Source organism: Nerophis ophidion, linkage group LG08, assembly GCF_033978795.1.
Source record: "Nerophis ophidion isolate RoL-2023_Sa linkage group LG08, RoL_Noph_v1.0, whole genome shotgun sequence".
Taxonomy (NCBI): Eukaryota; Metazoa; Chordata; class Actinopteri; order Syngnathiformes; family Syngnathidae; genus Nerophis; species Nerophis ophidion.
The window spans coordinates 31,042,802-31,064,071 of NC_084618.1; the positions used below are offsets into that span (position 1 = coordinate 31,042,802).

A 21,270-nucleotide genomic window follows, 5' to 3' on the forward strand; every position below is an offset into this window, starting at 1 on the left:
TGACAAAAACACACACCCGCACCCATTCACGCACACAGACACACACAATAAGGGGGAACACGGGAATGTAACATCTCCTCTGCTTGTGCGTTTCAGGGTACCGGCGCTGCTGATGGGGGGCTTCCCTCGCAGACGGCGCCTCAAACACCAGGGCCGGTGTGCTGGGGGTGCGGTCAACCCTGGCATTTGCGCCGGGAGTGCTCCTTGATGGAGGTGGTGATGCGGGTTTTCGGAGCCCCAGCAACCGCCCCCGATCGGGGGGGAGACGTACTGTGTCCCGCTAAGTGTACAAGGGAGTATATACCGGGCAATGGTGGATTTGTGCTGCAAACAGTCCATGATTCACAAGAATCTTGTTCGTGTTGAGGCAGGCAACACGGGGTAAAATCAGGTGTATTCATTGGGATGTGCACAAGGGATTGTGCCAGTGGAAATTTGGTATAAGGGTCAAAAACATAGTGTCAAGGTTGCCGCAAGCGCGCACCCTACGCACCCTACAATTGTAGGAACAAATTGGCCGGGGTTTAACCCTCTAGTGACACAATGTGGGGATGCAATTACGGACGGTAGGAGGGGGAAGTATCAGCGCGGTTCTCAGTGGCGACGCGGCTTCATCCGGGGTTGCCAAGCGGGAACTGGTGGGGGCTTCGCGGGAGACCCCCCGGCCTCCCGGTGGCAGCCTGCGGAGGATTTTCGCCTCGAGCAATCCCGTGATGAAACCTTGCGTGCGGCCTGGGACGAGGTGGATTACATTGACGGTCAGCTGGTGCGCCCGGGGAAAGCACGAGTATTTCCCCATTTTTCAATTATTCGTGATAAGTTATACAGAGTGAGCCGTGACACTCAGACCAGGAAGGAAAACACCCAGTTGTTGGTGCCAATGCGCCGCCGGGAAATTATTTTCCAGAGGGGATATCTTAACCCGCTTTCTTGCCATATGGGGTATGATAAGACACTAAATCGGGTCATGGTCCGAATCTATTGGCAAGGCCTCAGGCAGACGTGCGCCGTTGGTGCACTGCCTGCCGGGACTGCCAGCTGGTAAACCAAGCGGCCATCCCAAAGGCCCCCTTGCGCCCATTACCACTCATAGAGATCCCGTTTGAAAGAATTGGAATGGACCTCATCGGACCAATACCCCCGAGCACACGGGGATACCGCTTTGTGTTAGTCCTGGTGGATTACGCAACGTGTTACCCCGAAGCAGTGCCGCTGCGCTCCATCTCTGCCAAGAGTGTTGCGCAAGCGCTGTTTCAGGTCATATCCCGAGTCAGAATCCCGAAAGAGATTCTGACTGACCAGGGCTCGTCCTTCATGTCACGCACAATAAAGGAACTATACGGGTTATTGGGAGTCACGGCCATCCGCACTAGTGTTTATCATCCGCAAACAGATGGGCTGGTAATTAATAGAACACTGAAAACCATGATCCGTAAGTCCCTGCACTAGGACAAACAAAATTGGGATAAATGGTTGGAACCCCTAATGTTTGCGATGTGGGAGGCACCCCAGACCTCCCTAGGCTTTACACCTTTTGAGTTATTATATGGCCGGAGGCCACGCGGAGTACTGGGCGTTATTAAAGAAAGCTGGGAGGAAGGTCCAAGCTCCAGCAAGAATGAAATCCAGTATGTCATGGACATGCGAGCAAAACTCCACAAGGTGGCGCACTTATCACGTGTGAATTTGCTGCATGCCCAAGAGCATCAACAGCGCACGTACAACAAGGGGACCCGACTTCGTAAATTACACCGGGAAAAAAGGTGCTTGTATTGCTTCCAACCTCAAGTTCTAAATTACTTGCAAAGTGGCAAGGACCCTTTGAGGTCACACGGCAAGTAGGTGATGTTGATTATGAGGTTCGATGCTCGGACCGGCGCGGAAACACTCAAATTTATCATCTTAACCTACTGAAGGCATGGAGACAGTAGTGAAGGAGGAGGAGCTGGGTCCTGAGGTCCCGCGCTCTGGCCCACCCCCTCATCTTCCCTATGACAAGCAGCTCACGTTAGCACAGAGAGTGGATGTTGCTAAGTTGCAGCGCCGCTTCTCTGATGTGTTCTCCTTGGGGCCCGGCCGGACGAATCTCATTCAACATCATATTGAGACTAGCCTGGGGGTTACGGTGCGGTCTCGGCCATATCGGCTTCCCGAACACAAACGCAAAGTGGTTCGGGACGGATTAAGAACCATGCTTGAGATGGGGGTAATAGAAGAGTCCCACAGCGCATGGTGCAGCCCCATTGTTTTGGTAGGGAAGAAGGATGGGACTGTACGGTTCTGTGTGGATTAACGCAAGGTAAATGCGGTGTCACGTTTTGACGCATACCCAACGCCCGGGGTCGATTAGCTCCTGGATCGGCTAGGCACTGCTCGTTTTTTCACGACACTGGATTTAACCAAGGAGTACTGGCAGATTCCCTTGTCATCAGAGTCCCAAGAAAAAACGTCCTTTTCCACTCCGGAAGGTTTGTACCAATTTGTGATGCTTCCATTTTGGTTTGTTCGGTGTGCCCGCCATGTTCCAGCGCCTCATGGACCGGGTGCTGCGATCCCACGCGGCATACGCGGCTGCCTACTTGGATGATGTCATCATTCAAAGTGGCAGCTGGGAACAACACATGCAGTAGGTGGGGGCGGTGCTCGAGTCCCTGAGGCGTCTGGGCTCACCGCCAACCCAGCAGAGTGTGCAGTTGGCCGGAGGGAAGTACAGTACCTAGGGTGCACTTGGGGGGGGAGGCTGCGGCCACAAGTCGACAAGACAGCGGGGATTGCGGCCTGTCCACCCCTCAAGACGAAAAAAGAGGTGAGGCAGTTTTTGGGACTGGTGGGCTTTTACCGCCGATTTATTCCCCGGTTTGCAGACTTGACCAGCCCACTGACTGACTTCACCCGAAAGGGTGCTCCAGATCTGGTCCAGTGGACGGAGCAGTGCCAGCGGTGGTTCGAGGAGGTAAAAACAGCACTCTGCGAGGAGCCGGTGCTGCACATGCCAAATTTTAATATCCCCTTCTGTCGCCAGGCGGACGCGTCGGGCTGGGGACTGGGGGCGGTGCTGACCCAGCGGGTAGGGGGCGTTGACCGCCCCGTGGTTTACATCAGCCGGAAACTATCGGACCGGGAGGCAGGGTTCAGCACGGTGGAGAGGGAATGCCTGGCCATCCGGTGGGCGGTCGGGGCCCTCCGCTACTACCTGTTGGGGCATGCCTTCAGTCTCTGCTCGGACCACAAACCTCTCCAGTGGCTCCACCGCATGAAGGACGCCAATGCGTGGATCCTCCAGTGGTACCTTGCATTGCAACCCTACAACTTCCACGTGGTCCACGGGTAGGGCGCACAGATGGTCCTGGCCGACTTCCTCTCTCGCCCCGCTATGGGGGGAGATGCGGCCAGATGGGTGCCCGGCCTGAGTCTGGCAGATGCAGAGGCATATGGAGAGGGCCATGGTCCACGCGTTCCCTGCGGGCGGGGTGTGTGCAGGGGCCGGAGCAGCCAACAGGTGAATGGATAACTCAGCTGGAACGAGTTATCTAATTACCTGTTCCTTTATTAGCAGCGCCAGGACAGGACGAAGAACCAGAGTGAGAGAAAGAGGACGACAAAAGACTGACACAACCTTTTGCTGAAAAGCACAAAAAACTTTTTGTTGTAAAATAAAACAGTGTTGTGCCCTAAAAGCTCTGGCTGTACTGGCAGTGTGTGGTAATCTGAGGAACCCACTGGAGAGCGACCTCCACAATCATGTATATCAGTTTTTGATGTATGAATATATATATATATATATATATATATATATATATATATATATATATATATATATATATATATATCCATCCATTTTCTACCGCTTATTCCCTTTTGGGGTCATATATATATATATATATATATATATATATATAAGAGGTGGTGACTTGTCCAGGGTGTACGCCGCCTTCCGCCCGATTGTAGCTGAGATAGGGACCAGCGCCCCCCACGACCCCAAAGCGAATAAGCAGTAGGAAATGGATGGATGGATGGATGGATATATACAGTATATATATATGATAGATTCAGAAGGATATATACGATATCATATAATCATATGTTAACGTTGGAGAAATCTATAATAAACTGTATAAGAGGGATATATACAATACCATATAATCATAGAGTATGTGTCCTGTTGGAGGAATCCATCATAAACGGTATCAGAGGGATATATACGATACCACACTGCAGCTACCATGACAACCAGGACATTTAATTGATGACTACCTACTGCAGGTACCATGACAACCAGGATATTTTATTGATGACTGTCAACTGCAGGTACCACGACAACCACAACATTGAATTGATAACTATCTACTGCAGTTACCATGACAACCAGGACATTTAATTGACTGTCTACTGCAAGGAACCATGACAACCATAACATTTAATTGATGACTATCTACTGCAGTTACCATGACAACCATAACATTTAACTGATGACTATCTACTGGAGTTACCATGACAACCAGGACATTTAATTGATGACTGTCTACTGCAGGTACCATGATAACCAGGACATTTAATTGATGACTGTCTACTGCAGGTACCATGACAACCATAACATTTAATTGATGACTATCTACTGCAGTTACCATGACAACCAGGACATTTAATTGATGACTGTCTACTGCAGGTACCATGACAACCAGGACACCAACAGCAACTTCTTAGGAGCTATGTGGTTGATCTCCATCACCTTCCTCACCATTGGATATGGAGATATGGTCCCAAACACTTACTGTGGCAAAGGAGTGTGTCTCCTGACTGGCATCATGGTGAGATCAACACCACCTACACGTCACATGTGTTTGTTTGTGTGTGTGTGTGTGTGCGCGCGCGTGCGTGTGCGTGCGTGTGTAACTGGTTAGTAGTAAAACTACAAAAGCAGGGTAGTACTGTTGTGTATGTATATTTGTGTGTCCTTGTTAAGTCTAGCACTGACAACTGGTTAGTAGTAAAACTACAAAATCAGAGTAGTACTGTTGTGTATTTATGTTTGGGTGTCTTTTTCACATGTACAAGCAGTAAAAGTGCATAAATGTGATTCCTTTTCCTTCCACATATATCTTCTCTGAGTGACCCGATGACCAGTGGGGTACGTTGTGCTCATCACCTGTATTCCATCTGCCAGGGTGCAGGCTGCACTGCCTTGGTGGTGGCCGTGGTGGCCAAAAAGCTGGAGTTAACCAAGGCAGAGAAGCACGTTCACAACTTCATGATGGACACCCAGCTCACCAAACGAGTGAGTCCTTAGTGCTGACTCGTCATCTGTCACCTCGGGTGTAACAGAGTTGCCGTCTTGCTTCAGGTGAAAAACACAGCGGCGAATGTTCTCAGGGAGACGTGGCTCATCTACAAGAACACCAAACTGGTGAGGAAGATGGACCACGCCAGAGTCCGGAAGCACCAGAGGAAGTTCCTCCAAGCCATTCATCAGTAGGTGGCATGCTCTTAACGCACTTTTCACGCTGACTTGTTTGACACCTGTAGCAAACTTTAGCTCACCTTGTATCCAATCACTCTTCTTCTGGACTCCACCTTCACGTCCTGGTTAAGGAGGTCACCCATGACTTAATTTTAAGAAGTGTGTGTTGCTGTGGTGATACAAAGAAGTCCAGGTATCAATATTCTCTGCTCGCTTCTCTGCTTGTTCTCCAGTCAGCTGGTCGTTTAGGACAGTCTTGATTTTATTCTCCACTCTCAGAGGCTCATTTCAGTGCTTTGTTCCACCAAAGATCTTCTCTTACGAACTCTGTCGGCCTCTCAATGCTTGTTGGCTCTCTGAACATTGATGTCTCCAAAAGTTGCTCATGATTGAGAGGCTCATTGTGGGTTGTCTCTGGTCACGTCATCATGTCCTGCAATTTGGAGCCAGGATGACTCCAAGAAGCAGATTGAGTCACGCAGGTCTCTCAGCATCCTGTGAAGGTGAAGATGAATGTTGGAAAATCTAGTTGGATTCAAACGTTTCTTCACCACACTTTTTGCATCGTTCCCTTCCCAAATGTTATCCTGGTCTTCATATTCCGCCTGCACCTAACAAGCGAATCCCATTCCTTGCGCGTCATTTCAACAAAAATCCACACGGTGATTCAGTAGCTGTTCAAGTTGTGTTTGCCCTTTGATAAAAAGGTTAGAATCACTATAGAATTCCAGAAAGTACTTCTCTCTGCTGTCTTTGCCAATAAGAATATTCACTCAAGTCAAAAGTGTTGTTAAATGTTCCTCTTTTTACATATCATTCATCATTTGTATTCCACATTGTTGTCATTTTTCTCTGTGATGTATGTTGTTAAATGTGATTATTTGTTAATATTTGTTGGATGACTTTGTTTTAACTGAGGGTCATTTGATGGATGTTCCTTCGAGTACAGTCTGTCTGCTTTCTTGTACTGAGACCCTGCTGCGTAATTCTTTCTTGTTTCATGCCGTCCGCCTGCTCTGATGTTTATACAACCAGTGTGTCCACCTTCATTTGTCCACGGGACACCTGGGTCAACATAAACCAGGAATTTGGATTAGCAGCTAAAACATGTTGACCACAAGTCTTAAAGTTGTGTTTATTCTGTGTCAAAGTATTTGTTTGGGTAACGTTAGTATTTCAAAGTTCCTCCAAACGCCACGCAGGATATTTGTTGTTCCATAGGTGATGATGATGTACATGGGGTGTTTGTTGATCCATAGGTAACGGTGATGATGATGATGATGATGATGATGATGATGATGATGATGGACATGGGGTGTTTGTTGTTCCATAGGTGATGGTGATGATGATGATGATGATGTACATGGTGTGTTTGTTGTTAAGTAGGTGATGATGGTGATGTACATGGGGTGTTTTTTGTTCCATAAGTGAACATGTTGTTGTAAATGGGGTGTTTGTGTTGTTTTAAATCAATTATTGTCATCAGACATATACTGCAAATCAATTATTGTCATCTGACTGACATATACAGATGATCAATTATTGTCATCTAACTGACATTAACTGTAAATCAACTATTGTCATCTGACATATACTGTAAATCAATTATTGTCATCTGACTGACAAATACTGTAAATCAATCATTGTCATTTAACTGACATATACTGTAAATCAATTATTGTCATCTAACTGACATATACTGTTTATCAACTATTGTCATCTAACTGACATGTACTGTAAATCAATTATTGTCATATAACCAACATGTACTGTAAATCAATTATTGTTACCTGACTGACATATACTGTAAATCATATAGTGTCATCTGACTGACATACTGTTAATCAATTATTGTCATCTAACCTAAGTTTACTGTAAATCAATTAGTGTCATCTGACTTACATATACTGCGACTCAATTATTGTCATCTGACTGACAAATACTATAAATCAAAATAAATCACTGAAATGTAATGTAAAACAATTATTGTCATTTAACTGACATGTACTGTAAAACAATTATTTTCATCTACCTGACATGTACTGTAAAGCAAGTATTGTCATCTGACATATACTGTAAACTAATTGTTGTCATCTAACTGAAAAGCACTGTAAATCAATTATTGTCATCTGACATATGCTGTAAATCAAATATTGCTCTTTAACCGGCATACACTGTAAATAAATTATTGTCATCTGACTGACAGATACTGCAAATCAATTATTGGCATCTAACCAATATATACTGTAAATACATTATTGTCATCTGACTGACATATACTGTAAATCAATTGTTGTCATCTAACTGACATATATTGTAAATCAATTGTTGTCATTTTACAAATACTGTAAATCCATTATTGTCATCTAACTGACATATACTGCAAATCAATTGCTGTCATCTGACTGACATATACAGTAAATCAAATATTGTCATCTAACTGACATATACTGTACATCAAATATTGTCATCTGACTGACATACCGTAAATCAATTATTGTTATCTTACATATACTATAAATTAAGTGTTGTCATCTAACTGACATATACTGTAAATCAATTAATGTCATCTGACATCCATCCATTTCTACCGCGTATTCCCTTTTGGAGTCGCGGGGGGCGCTGGCGCCTATCTCAGCTACAATCGGGCAGAAGGCAGTGTACACCCTGGATAAGTCGCCACCTCATCGCAGGGCCAACACAGATAGACAGACAACATTCACACCCACACGTTTACTGTAAATCTATAATTGCCATCTGACTGACATATACTAAAAATCATTATTGTCATTTGACTAACATACTGTAAATCATATATTGTCATATAACTGACCTTTACTGTAAATCAATTATTGTCATCTGACATGTACTGGTTATCAATTATTGTCATCTGAGTGAATTATACCTTAAATCAAATATTGTCATCTGACTATCATATACTGTGAATCAATTATTGTCATCTGAGTGAAATATACCTTAAAATCAAATACTGTCATCTGACTATCATATACTGTGAATCAATTATTGTCACCTAACCGACATATACTGTACATCAATTATTGTCATCTAACTGACATATACTCTGAATCAATTATTGTTATCGATGTGGTTCTCAACCTTTTTTCAGTGTGGTACCCCCGTGAACATTTTTTTTAATTCAAGTACCCCCTAATCAGAGCAAAGCATTTTGGGTTGAAAAAAAGAGATGAAGAAGAAAAATACAGCACTATGTCCTCAGTTTTTAATTTATTAAATTGTATCACAGTGCAAAATATTGCTCATTTGTAATAGTGTTTCTTGACCTATTTGGAAAAAACTTGTAACTAAAAACTTGTTGAAAAATAAACAAGTGATTCAATTATATATAAAGATTTCTACACATAAAATTAATCATCAACTTAAAGTGCCCTCTTTGGGGATTGTAATAGGTCCATCTGGATTCATGAACTTAGTTCAAAACATTTCTTCACAAAAAAAGAAATCTTTAACATCAATATTTATGGAACATGTCCACAAAAAATCTAGCTGTCAACACTGAATATTGCATTGTTGCATTTCTTTTCTGAGGTTATGAACTTACATTTATATTTTGTTGAAATATTATTCAATAAATATATTTATAAAGGATTTTGGAATTGTTGCTATTTTTAGAATATTGTTTAAAAATCTCACGTACCCCTTGGCATACCTTCAAGTACCCCCAGGGGTACTTGAAAAATAGATTTACATATAGTGTAAATCTATCATTGTAATCTTACTGACATATACTGTAAATCAGTTATTGTCATCTAACTGACATATACTGTAAATCAGTTATTGTCATCTAACTGACATATACTGTAAATCAATTATTGTTATCTGACTGACATACACTGTATCAAATATTGTCATCTGACTGACACATACTGTGAATCAGTTATTGTCATATAACTGACATATACTGTAATTCAATTATTGTCATCTGACTGACATATACCGTAAACCCATTATTGTCATCTGACTGACATATACTTTATATAAATTTTTGTCATCTGACTGACATATACTGTAATCCAATTATTGTCATTCAACTGACATCTACTGTAAATCAGTTATTGTCATTTTACCGACATTTACTGTAAATCAATTATTGTCAATTGACATACACTATATTGCCAAAATTATTTGGCCACCTGCCTTTAGTCACATATAACCTTGAAGTGCCATCTCATGGAATTATCCAAAATGTTTTGGTATCCTGGAGCATTCAAAGTTCCTTCAACTGGAACTAAGGGGCCAAGACCAACTCTTGAAAGACCAACCCCACACCATAATTCCTCCTCCACCAAATTTCACACTCGTGGTGAATGACTTAGATGCAGCTAATCGGCCATGGAAACCCATTCCATGAAGCTCTCTGTGTACTGTATGTGGGCTAATTGAAAGGTCACATGAAGTTTGGAGCTCTGTAGCAAACAGTGCAGAAAGTCTTTGCACTATGCGTTTCAACATCCGTTGACCCCTCTCTGGCAGTTTACGTGGCCTACCACTTGGTGGCTGACTTGCTGTTGTTCCCAAACTCTTCACTTTTCTTATAATAAAGTTGAATTTGGGATATTAAGAAGCAAGGAAATTTCACGACTGGATTTTTTGCACAGGTAGCATCCTATGACAGTTCTGGAAATCACTGAGAACGGCCCATTCTTTCACAAATGTTTGTAGAAACAGTCTCCATGCCTGAGTGCTTGATTTTATACACCAGGCCAAGCGAGATTTTATACACCAGGCCAAGCGAATAGGACACCTTATTCTCATCATTTGGATGGGTGGCCAAACACTTTTGTATGTACTGTATACTGTCTGAAATAATACCTCATAGTACCTGTTTTTGCAATACTTTGTGACATGTAAATAGTACTGACATACTGTGGTACCTCATAGTCCCTGTATTTGCAATACTTTTTGACATGTAAACATTACTGACATTACCTCAAAGTACCTGATTTTGCAAAACTTCGTAACATGTAAATAGTATTGACATAGTACCTCATAGTACCTGTTTTTGCAATACTTTGTGACATGTAAGTAATACTGACATAGTACCTCATAGTACCGGTTTTTGCAATACTTTGTGATCTGTTAATAATACCGACATAGTACCGCATTTTTTGGACTATAAGTCGCAGTTTTTTTCATAGTTTTCATAGTGTGACTTATACTCAGGAGCGACTTATGTGAGAAAAGATTAACACATTACCGTAAAATTTCAAATAATATTATTTACATTCTAGAGAATGTAAATAATAATAGACTAGACGTATAAGATTTCATCGGATTTAGCAATTAGGAGTGTCAGATTGTTTGGTAAACGTATAGCATGTTCATATGTTATAGTTATTTGATTGACTGTTACCATAATATAATACGTTAACATACCAGGCACCTTCTCAGTTGGTTATTTATGCGTCATATAATGTACACTTATTCAGCCTGTTGTTCACTATTCTTTATTTATTTTAAATTGCCTTTCAAATGTCTATTCTTGGTGTGGGGTTTTATCAAATACATTTCCCCCAAAAATGTGACTTATACTCCGGTGCGACTTAAGTGTTATGTGTGTTTTTTTCCTTCTTTATTATACATATTCGGCAGGTGCAATCTATACTCCGAAAAATACGGTACCTCATAGTACCTGTGTTTGAAATACTTTTTGACATGTAAATAATACTGACATAGTACCTCATACTACCTGTTTCCAATATTTCATAGTATCTGCTTTTGCAATACTTTGTGACATGTAAATAGTAATAATTGCAACAGTTGCAATAATTAATTTTTTCATCGAAATGTGTCCTTCTGATGTTACAATAATTAATGTTTTCATCTAAATGTGTCTTTCTCATGTTGCAATAATTATTTTTTTCATCTAAATGTGTCTTTCTCATGTGGCAATAATTCATGTTTCATCTAAATGTGTGCATTCAATGTCACAATAATTTATTTTTTATCTAAATGGGTCCCTCTGATGTGGCAATAATTCATGTTTTCTTCCTAAATGTGTCTTTTTCATGTTGCAATAATTCATTTTTTCATCTAAATGTCATTTTTATGTTGCAATATTCATGCTTTCATATAAATGTGTCATTCTGATGTTGCAAGAATTTTTTTTTTCATCTAAATGTGTTCTTCTTATCTTGCAATAATTCATGTTTTTATCTAAATGTGTCCTTCTGATGTTGCAATAATTAATGTTTTTGTCTAAATGTGTCCTTCTAATGTTGCAGTTGTTCATTTTTTCATCTAAATGTGTCCTTTTGAGGTTGCAAAAATTCATGTTTTCATCAAAAGGTGTCTTCTTCATGTTGCCATAATTTTTTTCATCTAAATGTGTCTTTGTCATGTTGCAATAATTCATGTTTTCATCTGAATTTGTCTTTTGTCATGTTGCAATAATAATTCATGTTTTCATCTAAATGTGTCTTTTTCATGTCGCGATAATTAATGTTTTCATCTAAATGTCTTTCTTGTGTTGCAATAATTCATGTTTTCATCTAAATGTGTCTTTCTCATGTTGCAATAATTCATGTTTTCATCTAAATGCGCCTTTCTCAATAATTAATTAATGTCCTTTCTTTTCCTGCGTGTTGTGGACAATGCAATAGAGCTCGGAAGTAAGTGTTCGCCTCACTTTGGACTTGATGTGTGCATGTTTTTAGTCTGGCTCCCCTCCATTTGATAAGTAAAATTCATGCCTGTGCTGACCACCTAGGCATATAAGATACATATAAGAAACACATGATGTATGATCAACCACCATGGCGTATAAGACACATATGATTCATGCCTGTGCTGACCACCACGGTGTATAAGACACACACATGATGTATGATCACCCACCATGGCATATAAGACACATATAACACACACATGATGTATGATCAAATCCCACAGGTGGAGTGAATTTCAATTATCAGTGAGGGAGAGTCTTCTTCTCATCCGTGCATGGGCGTAATGACAATTGGATCTTTAATCAGAAAGCGCTGATTAAACTTGCTTTCATGGACCAAAGGATGACGACTTGAGCTCCAAACTATTGCAACCTTTTCACCTGCTCCTTTTTTGTGTTTCGTTGAACAGCTTGGTCACCTGGATCAGGTCTTGGGGTCATCTTTGGGTGTGTGGAACCATTGTTTGGCCTCTTCCTCCATTTGCAGCCTCATTTCTCCCCTCCATTCCTTGCTAACTTCACACCTCCTTTCACGCCGCTAATAGAAGCCAGCAGGCAACCTCTTTAAGCTGCAACACTTCACACACAGTTCATGTACAGTATGTGTGTAAATAAACATATTGTACATGTACAGTATGTGTGTAAATAAACATATAGTACTATAGTGCATGTAGTGTGTGTAAATAAACACAGTACATGTACAGTATGTGTGTAAATAAACATAGTACATGTACAGTATGTTTGTAAATAAACATATAGTACATGTGCAGTATGTGTGTAAATCAACATACAGTACATGTAGTATGTGTGTAAATAAACACAGTACATTTACAGTATGTGCGTAAATCAACATATTGTACATGTAGAATGTATAAATAAACAATAATAATTACATTTAGTTTGTGTGTAAATAAACATATATCCAATCCACTTTATTTATATAGCACATTTAAATAACAAAATATGTCATAAGACGGGACTTAAAACACTCTATTGTGGGAGCAGTTCGAATATGGAGGGGCAGAGCTTAGGGCCGACCAATGAGAAGGCCCTGTCTCCCCCAGTTTTAAGTCTGGTCTTGGGCACCACGAGCTGGAGCTGGCTCTCGGACCTCAGAGCGCGCGCACGATTGTAAATTTGGATGATGTCCGAGATATAATGAGGTGCCAGTCCATGGACAGCTTTATAAACAAAGAGCAAGGTTTTAAATCAATTCTAAAATGAACAGGGAGCCAGTGCAAACTCTCAAGGATTGGGGTTATATTGGCGTTTCCTGGCCCCTGTTAAAAGTTGTGCTGCCGCATTCTGGACTAACTGCAACTGGGACAGAGCTTTTTGGCTAATGCCAGCATAAAGTGCATTGCAGTAGTCTAGGCGACTTGAAATAAAAGCATGCACAACTTGTTCAAAAAGGTTAAAAGATAAAAACCGTTTTACCTTTGCTAAAAGACGAAGATGATAAAAACACGATTTTAAAACACTATTGACTTGTTTGTCAAGTTTAAAATCGCTATCTACGGTGACGCTAAGGCTGGTGACCTCGGGACGCACATAATTTTGTAATGGTCCCAAGTCTGTGAGGGCCGGCCCAAAAACTAAAATTTCAGTTTTTCCCTCATACATAATTAAACAATTCTGGGCTAACCAAGCCTTGACATCGCATGGACAGTTGAGAAGGGGTGTGAAAGGGCCGTGGCCTTTTGAAATCGGCACATAAATGTGTCAGTCGTCCGCATAAAATTGATAAGACCATCCATTCCTCCTAAAAATCATTTAAAGAGGGAGGAGATATAGAGCGAACAGGATGGGGCCTAGAATAGATCCCTGGGGGACACCACAGTAAACCGGAGCAGAAGAAGAGGTGGCGTCCCCCAGCCTGACAGAGAAGGACCTTTCTGACAGGTAGGATCTGAACCACTCTAATGCAGTCCCCCTAAGGCCCACACAGTCTCTCAGGCGCTCTAAAAGAATTGTGTGGTCTCCTGTGTTAAAGGCAGCTGTAAAATCTAATAAAGTACATGTACAGTATGTGTATAAATAAATATATAGTACTTGTAGTGTGTGTGTAAATAAACATAATACATGTAGTGTGTGAGTTAATAAACACACACGTAGTAAACATATCCAGTGTAGAACATGTACAGTATGTATGTAAATAAACAGTGCATGTACAGTATGTCTGTAAATAAACATACAGTATATGTAAAGTGTGCGTGTAAATAAACGTAGTGCATGTAGTGTGCATTTGTGTAAATAAACAAATTACATGTGGTATTTATGTGAATAAACATATAGTACATGTAAAGTATGTGTATATAAACATACACTACTGTGTGTAAATAAACATGTAGTACTTTTAGTGTGTGTGTAAATAAACATCATGTGGTTTTTGTGTGTAAATAAACCTACAGAACATGTAGTATGTGGGTAAATAAAGTACATGTACAGTATGTGTGTAAATTCACATATAGTACATGTTAAGTATGTGTGTAAATAAACAAACTACAAACCCTGTTTCCATTTGAGTTGGGAAATTGTGTTAAATATAAACGGAATACAATGATTTGCAAATCATTTTCAATCCATATTCAGTTGAATATGCTACAAAAACAACATATTTGATGTTCAAACTGATAAACATTTTTTTGCAAATAATCATATTTAGAATTTGATGCCAGAAAAACGTGACAAAAAAAATGGGAAAGGTGGAAATAAATACTGATAAAGTTGAGGAATGCTCATCAAACACTTATTTGGAACATCCCACAGCTGTGCAGGCTAATTGGGAACAGGTGGGTGCCATGATTGGGTATAAAAATAGCTTCCCAAAAAATGCACAGTCTTTCACAAGAAAAGATGGGGCTAGGTACACCCCTTTGTCCACAACTTCGTGAGCAAATAGTCAAACAGTTTAAGAACAATGTTTTTCAAAGTGCAATTGCAAAAAATTTAGGGATTTCAACATCTACGGTCCATAATATCCTCAAACGGTTCAGAGAATCTGGAGAAATCACTCCACGTAAGTGGCATGGCCGGAAACCAACATTGAATGTCCGTGACCTTCGATCCCTCAGATGGCACTGTATCAAAAGCCGACATCAATCTCAAAAGGATATCACCACATGGGCTCAGGAACGCTTCAGAAAACCACTGTCACTAAATACAGTTCGTCGCTACATCTGTAAGTGCAAGTTCAAGCTCTACTATGCAAAGCGAAAGCCATTTGTCAACAACATCCAGAAACGCCGCCGGCTTCTCTGGGCCCGAGATCATCTAAGATGGACTGATGAAAAGTGGAAAAGTGTTCTGTGGTCTGACGAGTTCACATTTCAAATTTTTTTGAAAATATTCAACATCGTGTCATCTGGACCAAAGGGGAAGCGAACCATCCAGACGGTTATCCACGCAAAGTTCAAAAGCCAGCATCTGTGATGGTATGGGGGTGCATTAGTGCCCAAGGTATGGGTAACTTACACATCTGTGAAGGCACTATTAATGCTGAAAGGTACATACAGGTTTTGGAAATACATATGCTGCCATCTAAGCACCGTCTTTTTCATGGACGCCCCTGCTTATTTCAGCAAGACAATGCCAAGCCACATTCAGCACGTGTTACAACGGCGTGGCTTCGTAAAAAAATGAGTGCGGGTACTTTCCTGGCCGGCCTGCAGTCCAGACCTGTCTCCCATCGAAAATGTGTGGCGTATTATGAATCGTAAAATACGACAGCGGAGACCCCGGACTGTTGAACGACTGAAGCTCTACATAAAACAAGAATGGGAAAGAATTCCACTTTCAAAGTTTCAACAATTAGATTCCTCAGTTCCTAAACATTTATTGAGTGTTGTTAAAAGAAAAGGTGATGTAAAACAGTGGTGAAAATGCCATTTCCCAACTACTTTGGCACGTGTTGCAGCTAAGTTAATTATTATTTGCAAAAAAAAAATAAAGTTTATGAGTTTGAAGATCAAAAATCTTGTCTTTGTAGTGCATTCGATTGAATATGGGTTGAAAAGGATTTGCAAATCGTTGTATTCCGTTTATATTTACATCTAACACAATTTCCCAACTAATATGGAAACAGGGTTTTACATGTTTGTGTCCGTCATGTTCATCATGTTCCATCATGTACATGTTCATCATGTACATGTTTATCATGTTCATCATATACATGTTTGTTATGTTCATCATGTTCATGTTCAATATATCCGTAATGTTCAAATTGTCTGTCATGTTTAATATATTTGTCATGTTCCTCAAGTTCATCATGTTCCTCATGTTCATCTTGTCTATCATGTGCAACATGTTCCTCATGCTCAATATGTTCAGTATGTCCGTCACGTTCAATATGTTCGTCAAGTTCATGATGTTCAATATGTTCATCATGTTTGTTCTGTTCATCATTTTTGTCATGGTGATTTTGTACATGTCGATCATGTTCATCATGCACGTGTTCATCATGTACATATTATTCATGTTCGTCATGTTTATCATGTGTATGTTCATCATGTTCATGTCCGTCATGTTCATCATGTACAGTCATCATGTACTTAGTCATCATGTACATGTTTGTCATGTTCATCATGTCTGTCAGATTCATCATTTTCCTCATGTTAATCATGTTTCCCATGTACATGTTCATGTTCAACATTTTCATCATGTACATGTTTTTCATGTTCATCATGACAGTACTTTATTGATCCCTGAATTTCCCCAAGGGATCAATAAAGTACTTTTTATTCTATTCTATCATGTACATCATGATCATGTTTGTCATGTTCATCATGTACATCATGTTCATCATGTTTATGTTCATTATGTATATGTTCATTATGTTCATGTTCATCATCTTCATCATGTACATGTTCATCATGTACATGTTGTTCATGTTCGCCATGTTTATCATGTACAGGTTTGTCATGTTTATCATGTACAGGTTCATCATGTTTATGTTCGTCCTTCACATCATGTTCATGTTCTTCATGTTCATCGTGTTCATCATGTTCATGTTCGTCGTGCTCATGTTCATCATGTTCCTCATGTACATGTTTATCATGCTCGTGTTTATCATGTTCATAATGCAGATGTTCATTATGTTCATCATGATCTCATGTTCGTCATGTTCATTTTGTTCATCTTTTTCTCATGTTTATCTCGTTCATCATGTTCATGTTCGTCATGTTCATCAGAGTCATTATGTTCATCATGTACATCCTGTTCATGTTCTTCATGTTCCATATATTTATCATGTTCATTGTTCTTCATAGTTGTCATGTTCGTGTTCATGTTCTTCATGGTCGCCATGTTCATCATTAAAAATGTTACATACTAAAATAAGATGGTTGTCAGTAATGGGACTTCAATACTATGACATTTTCATGTCTCTGATTAAAAATGTTACACACCAAAATAAAATGTCACGGGCTTAAATGCTACCGGGTAGTGATTAGTAGCAGGTGTGCCTCGTTGGGGACAAATAGACTGGGGAAAGAAACTGACAAACCAATGAAGAAGGCAGGGAGAAGACAACAAACACAACAAAAAAATGGTTGTCAGGAATAGGACTTCAATTCGATGACATGTTCATATCTCTAATTAAAAATGTTACATACCAAAATAAAATGGTTTTCAGTAATACGACTTAAATACAATGACTTCTTCATGTCTAATTAAAAATGTTACACTCCAAAAAAAACGGTTGTCAAGACTTCAATACGATTACATTTCAATTCTCTGATTAAAAATATTACATACCAAAATAAAATGGTTGTCAGTAACAGGACTTTAATCTGGTGAAATGTTCATGTCTGATTAAAAATGTTTCATACCAAAATAAAATGGTTGTCAGTAATAGGACATCAATATGATGACATGTTCATGTATTATTAAAAATGTTACTTACCAAAATAAAATGGTTGTCAGTTATAGAACTTCAATACGAAGACATGTTCATGTCTGATTAAAAACGTTACATGACAAAATAAAAAGGTTGTCAGGATAATGACTTCAATATGATGACATGTTCATGTCTCTGATTAAAAATGTTACATACCAAAATAAAATGGTTTTCAGTAATCGGACTTCAATACAATGACATGTTCATGTCTGATTAAAGATGTTGCATATCAAAATGATATGGTTGTCAGGATTATGACTTCAATATGATGACATGTTCATGTTCCCGATTAAAAATGTTATCATCCATCCATCCATTTTCTACCGCTTGTCCCGTTCAGGGTCGCGGGGCGTCGCTGGAGCCCATCTCAGCTGCATTCGGGCGGTTACATACCAAAATAAAATGGTTGTCAATATTAGGACCTCAATGCGGTGAAATGTTCATGTCTCTGATTAAAAATGTTACATACCAAAATAAATTGGTTGTCAATAATAGGATTTCTTAATGATGAAATGTTAATTTCTCTGATTAAAAATGTTACATATCAAAATAAAATGGTTGACTTCAATACGATGACATGTTCATGTCTCTGATCTGGTCTTCGTTTTCACGTGCATGCAGCACTAAGCCAACTGCGTGACCCCTCCCTCGCATCTCCGCACATCCTCGTGCATGTCCAGGACAGTGTGTGTGTGTGTGCGTGTGTGTGTTGTGTGTGTGCACCCAGCTAAAACATTCACTGGCCTGTGGATGGTCTTGTGTTCAGATTGAGAAGTGTTAAAATGGAGCAACGCAAGCTGAATGACCAAGCAAACTCACTAGTGGACCTCGCCAAGGTAAGCCATGGACCATCACACCTCTCCGTGGCTTTTCTTTTTCTTGTTCTTCTTCTTCTTCTCCTCCTTCTTCTGCTTCTTCTTTTCTTTCTTCTTCTCCTTGTTTTTCTTCTTCTTCTCTTCCTCTTCCTCCTTTTTTCTTCTCTTCCTCCTCCTCGTCCTTCTTATTCATCTTCTCCATCTTCTTTTTCTTTTTTCCTTCCCATTCTTCTTCTTTTTCTTCTTCTTCTTTTCCTCCACTTCCTTCTTCTTCTCCTCCTTCCTCTTTTCATTCTTTTTCTTTTTCTCCTTCCTCTTCTCCTTTCTCTTCTTCTCTTTGTCCTCCTCCCCCTTCTTTTTCGTCTCTTCTTCAATCAATCAATCAATCAATCAATCAATCAATGATTATTAATATAGCCCTAAATCACTAGTGTCTGCATAAACCACAACGACATCCTCGGTAGAGCCCACATAAGGGCAAGGAAAACTCACACCCAGTGGGACGTCGGTGACAATGATGACTATGAGAAACCTTGGAGAGGACCGCATATGTGGGCAACCCCCCTCTAGGGGAACCGAAAGCAATGGATGTCGAGCGGGTCTAACATGATACTGTGAAAGTTCAATCCATAGTGGATCCAACACAACCGTGAGAGTCCAGTCCAAAGTACATCCAACAAAGCAGAGAGAGTCCCGTCCACAGTGGAGCCAGCAGGAAACCATCCCAAGCGGAGGCGGATCAACAGCGCAGAGATGTCCCAGCCGATACACAGGCGAGCGGTCCATCCTGGGTCATGATTCAGGACAGCCAACACCTCATCCATGGACACCAGACCGGACCCCCTCCAGTGGGACAGAGGAGAAAAGAAAAGAATCGCCAGATCAACTGGTCTAAAAAGGGAGTGTATTTAAAGGCTAGAGTATACAAATTAGTTTTAAAGGCCTACTGAAACCCACTACTACCCACCACGCAGTCTGATAGTTTATATATCAATGATGAAATATTAATATGGCCTCTTTAGTTTACTAAATTGCAATTTTAAATTTCCCGGGAGTTTCGTCTTGAAAACGTTGTGTAATGATGACGTGTACGCTAGACGTCACAGGTTTTTAGGAAGTATGAGCGCTGCGCACACACACAGCTAAAAGTCGTCTGCTTTAACCGTATAATTACACAGTATTTTGGAGATCTGTGTTGCTGAATCTTTTGCAGTTTGTTCAATTAATATTGAAGAAGTCAAAGTAGAAAGATGGAGTTGGGAAGTTTTAGCCTTTAGCCACACAAACACACGGTGAGGCCTTGTTTAAAATTCCTGGAGGTGATACTTTACTATGAATCAGAGCGCGGTCAAGCAAACATGAATCACGACGGAATGTCAACCAGCAGGTTTCGGTGAGAAAATTGTGGTTAAAAAGTCGCTTCTTACCGGAGAAAAGCTGAGCTTGTGCCGTCCATAGCTGCCGTCGACTCCCCTGAGACATTGGCGTGGAGACACCCCTCTGACTATCAGGTACTGTTAAACTCACTAAAACACTAGCAACACAATAGAAAGATAAGGGATTTCCCAGAATGATCCTAGTAAATGTGTCTTAAAAAATCGGAATTCGTCCCAATGCAATCGCGTTTTTTTTCTTTTTTGTAGTCCGCCGCTATCAATATCCTCAAACCCGAATCTTTCATCCTCGCTCAAATTAATGGGGAAATTGTCATTTTCTCGGTCCGAATAGCACTTTTTGTTGGAGGCTCCCATTAAAATTAATGTGAATATGTGAGGAGCCATCAACATGTGACGTCATCGTCTGCGACTTCCGGTAGAGGCAGGGCTTTTCTCTTGGCACCGAAAGTTGCGAACTTTATTGTGGATGTTCTCTACAAAATCCTTTCAGCAAAAATATGGCAATATCGCGAAATGATCAAGTATGACACATAGGATGGACCTGCTATCCCCGTTTAAATAACAAAATCTCATTTCAGTAGGCCTTTAAGGTGAGACTTAAATGCTTCTACTGAGGTAGCATCTCGAACTGTTACCAGGAGGGCATTCCAGAGTACTGGAGCCGGAAGGGAAAACGCTCTATTTTTGGGCTCTGGGAATCACTAATAAGCCGGAGTCCTTTGAACGCAGATTTCTTGCCGGGATATATGGTACAATACAATCGGCAAGATAGGCTGGAGCTAGACCGTGTAGTATTTTGTACATAAGTAGTAAAACCTTAAAGTCACATCTTAAGTGCACAGGAAGCCAGTGCAGGTGAGCCAGTATAGGCGTAATGTGATCAAACTTTCTTGTTCTTGTCAAAAGTCTAGCAGCCGCATTTTGTACCAACTGTCAGTACCAACTAATCAGCATTTCCGTTTTTTCGGCGGACATCCATTGTTTAATTTCATTAAGAC

At 40.5% G+C, this 21,270-nt stretch overlaps 1 protein-coding gene across 3 annotated transcripts in view; it reads left to right on the forward strand.

The window, feature by feature from the left end:
- Positions 1-21,270, forward strand: part of kcnn2 (potassium calcium-activated channel subfamily N member 2) — a 150,322-nt gene that overhangs the window by 112,444 nt on the left and 16,608 nt on the right. For 2 of the 3 annotated variants that reach the window (XM_061908289.1, XM_061908288.1), the window contains exons 4-7: positions 4,667-4,808; positions 5,165-5,275; positions 5,342-5,469; positions 18,827-18,896. In XM_061908289.1, the coding sequence (XP_061764273.1) occupies positions 4,667-4,808; positions 5,165-5,275; positions 5,342-5,469; positions 18,827-18,896 (451 nt within the window). The remainder of the gene's footprint in view (positions 1-4,666; positions 4,809-5,164; positions 5,276-5,341; positions 5,470-18,826; positions 18,897-21,270) is intronic. The other variant, XM_061908290.1, reaches the window with a different exon arrangement.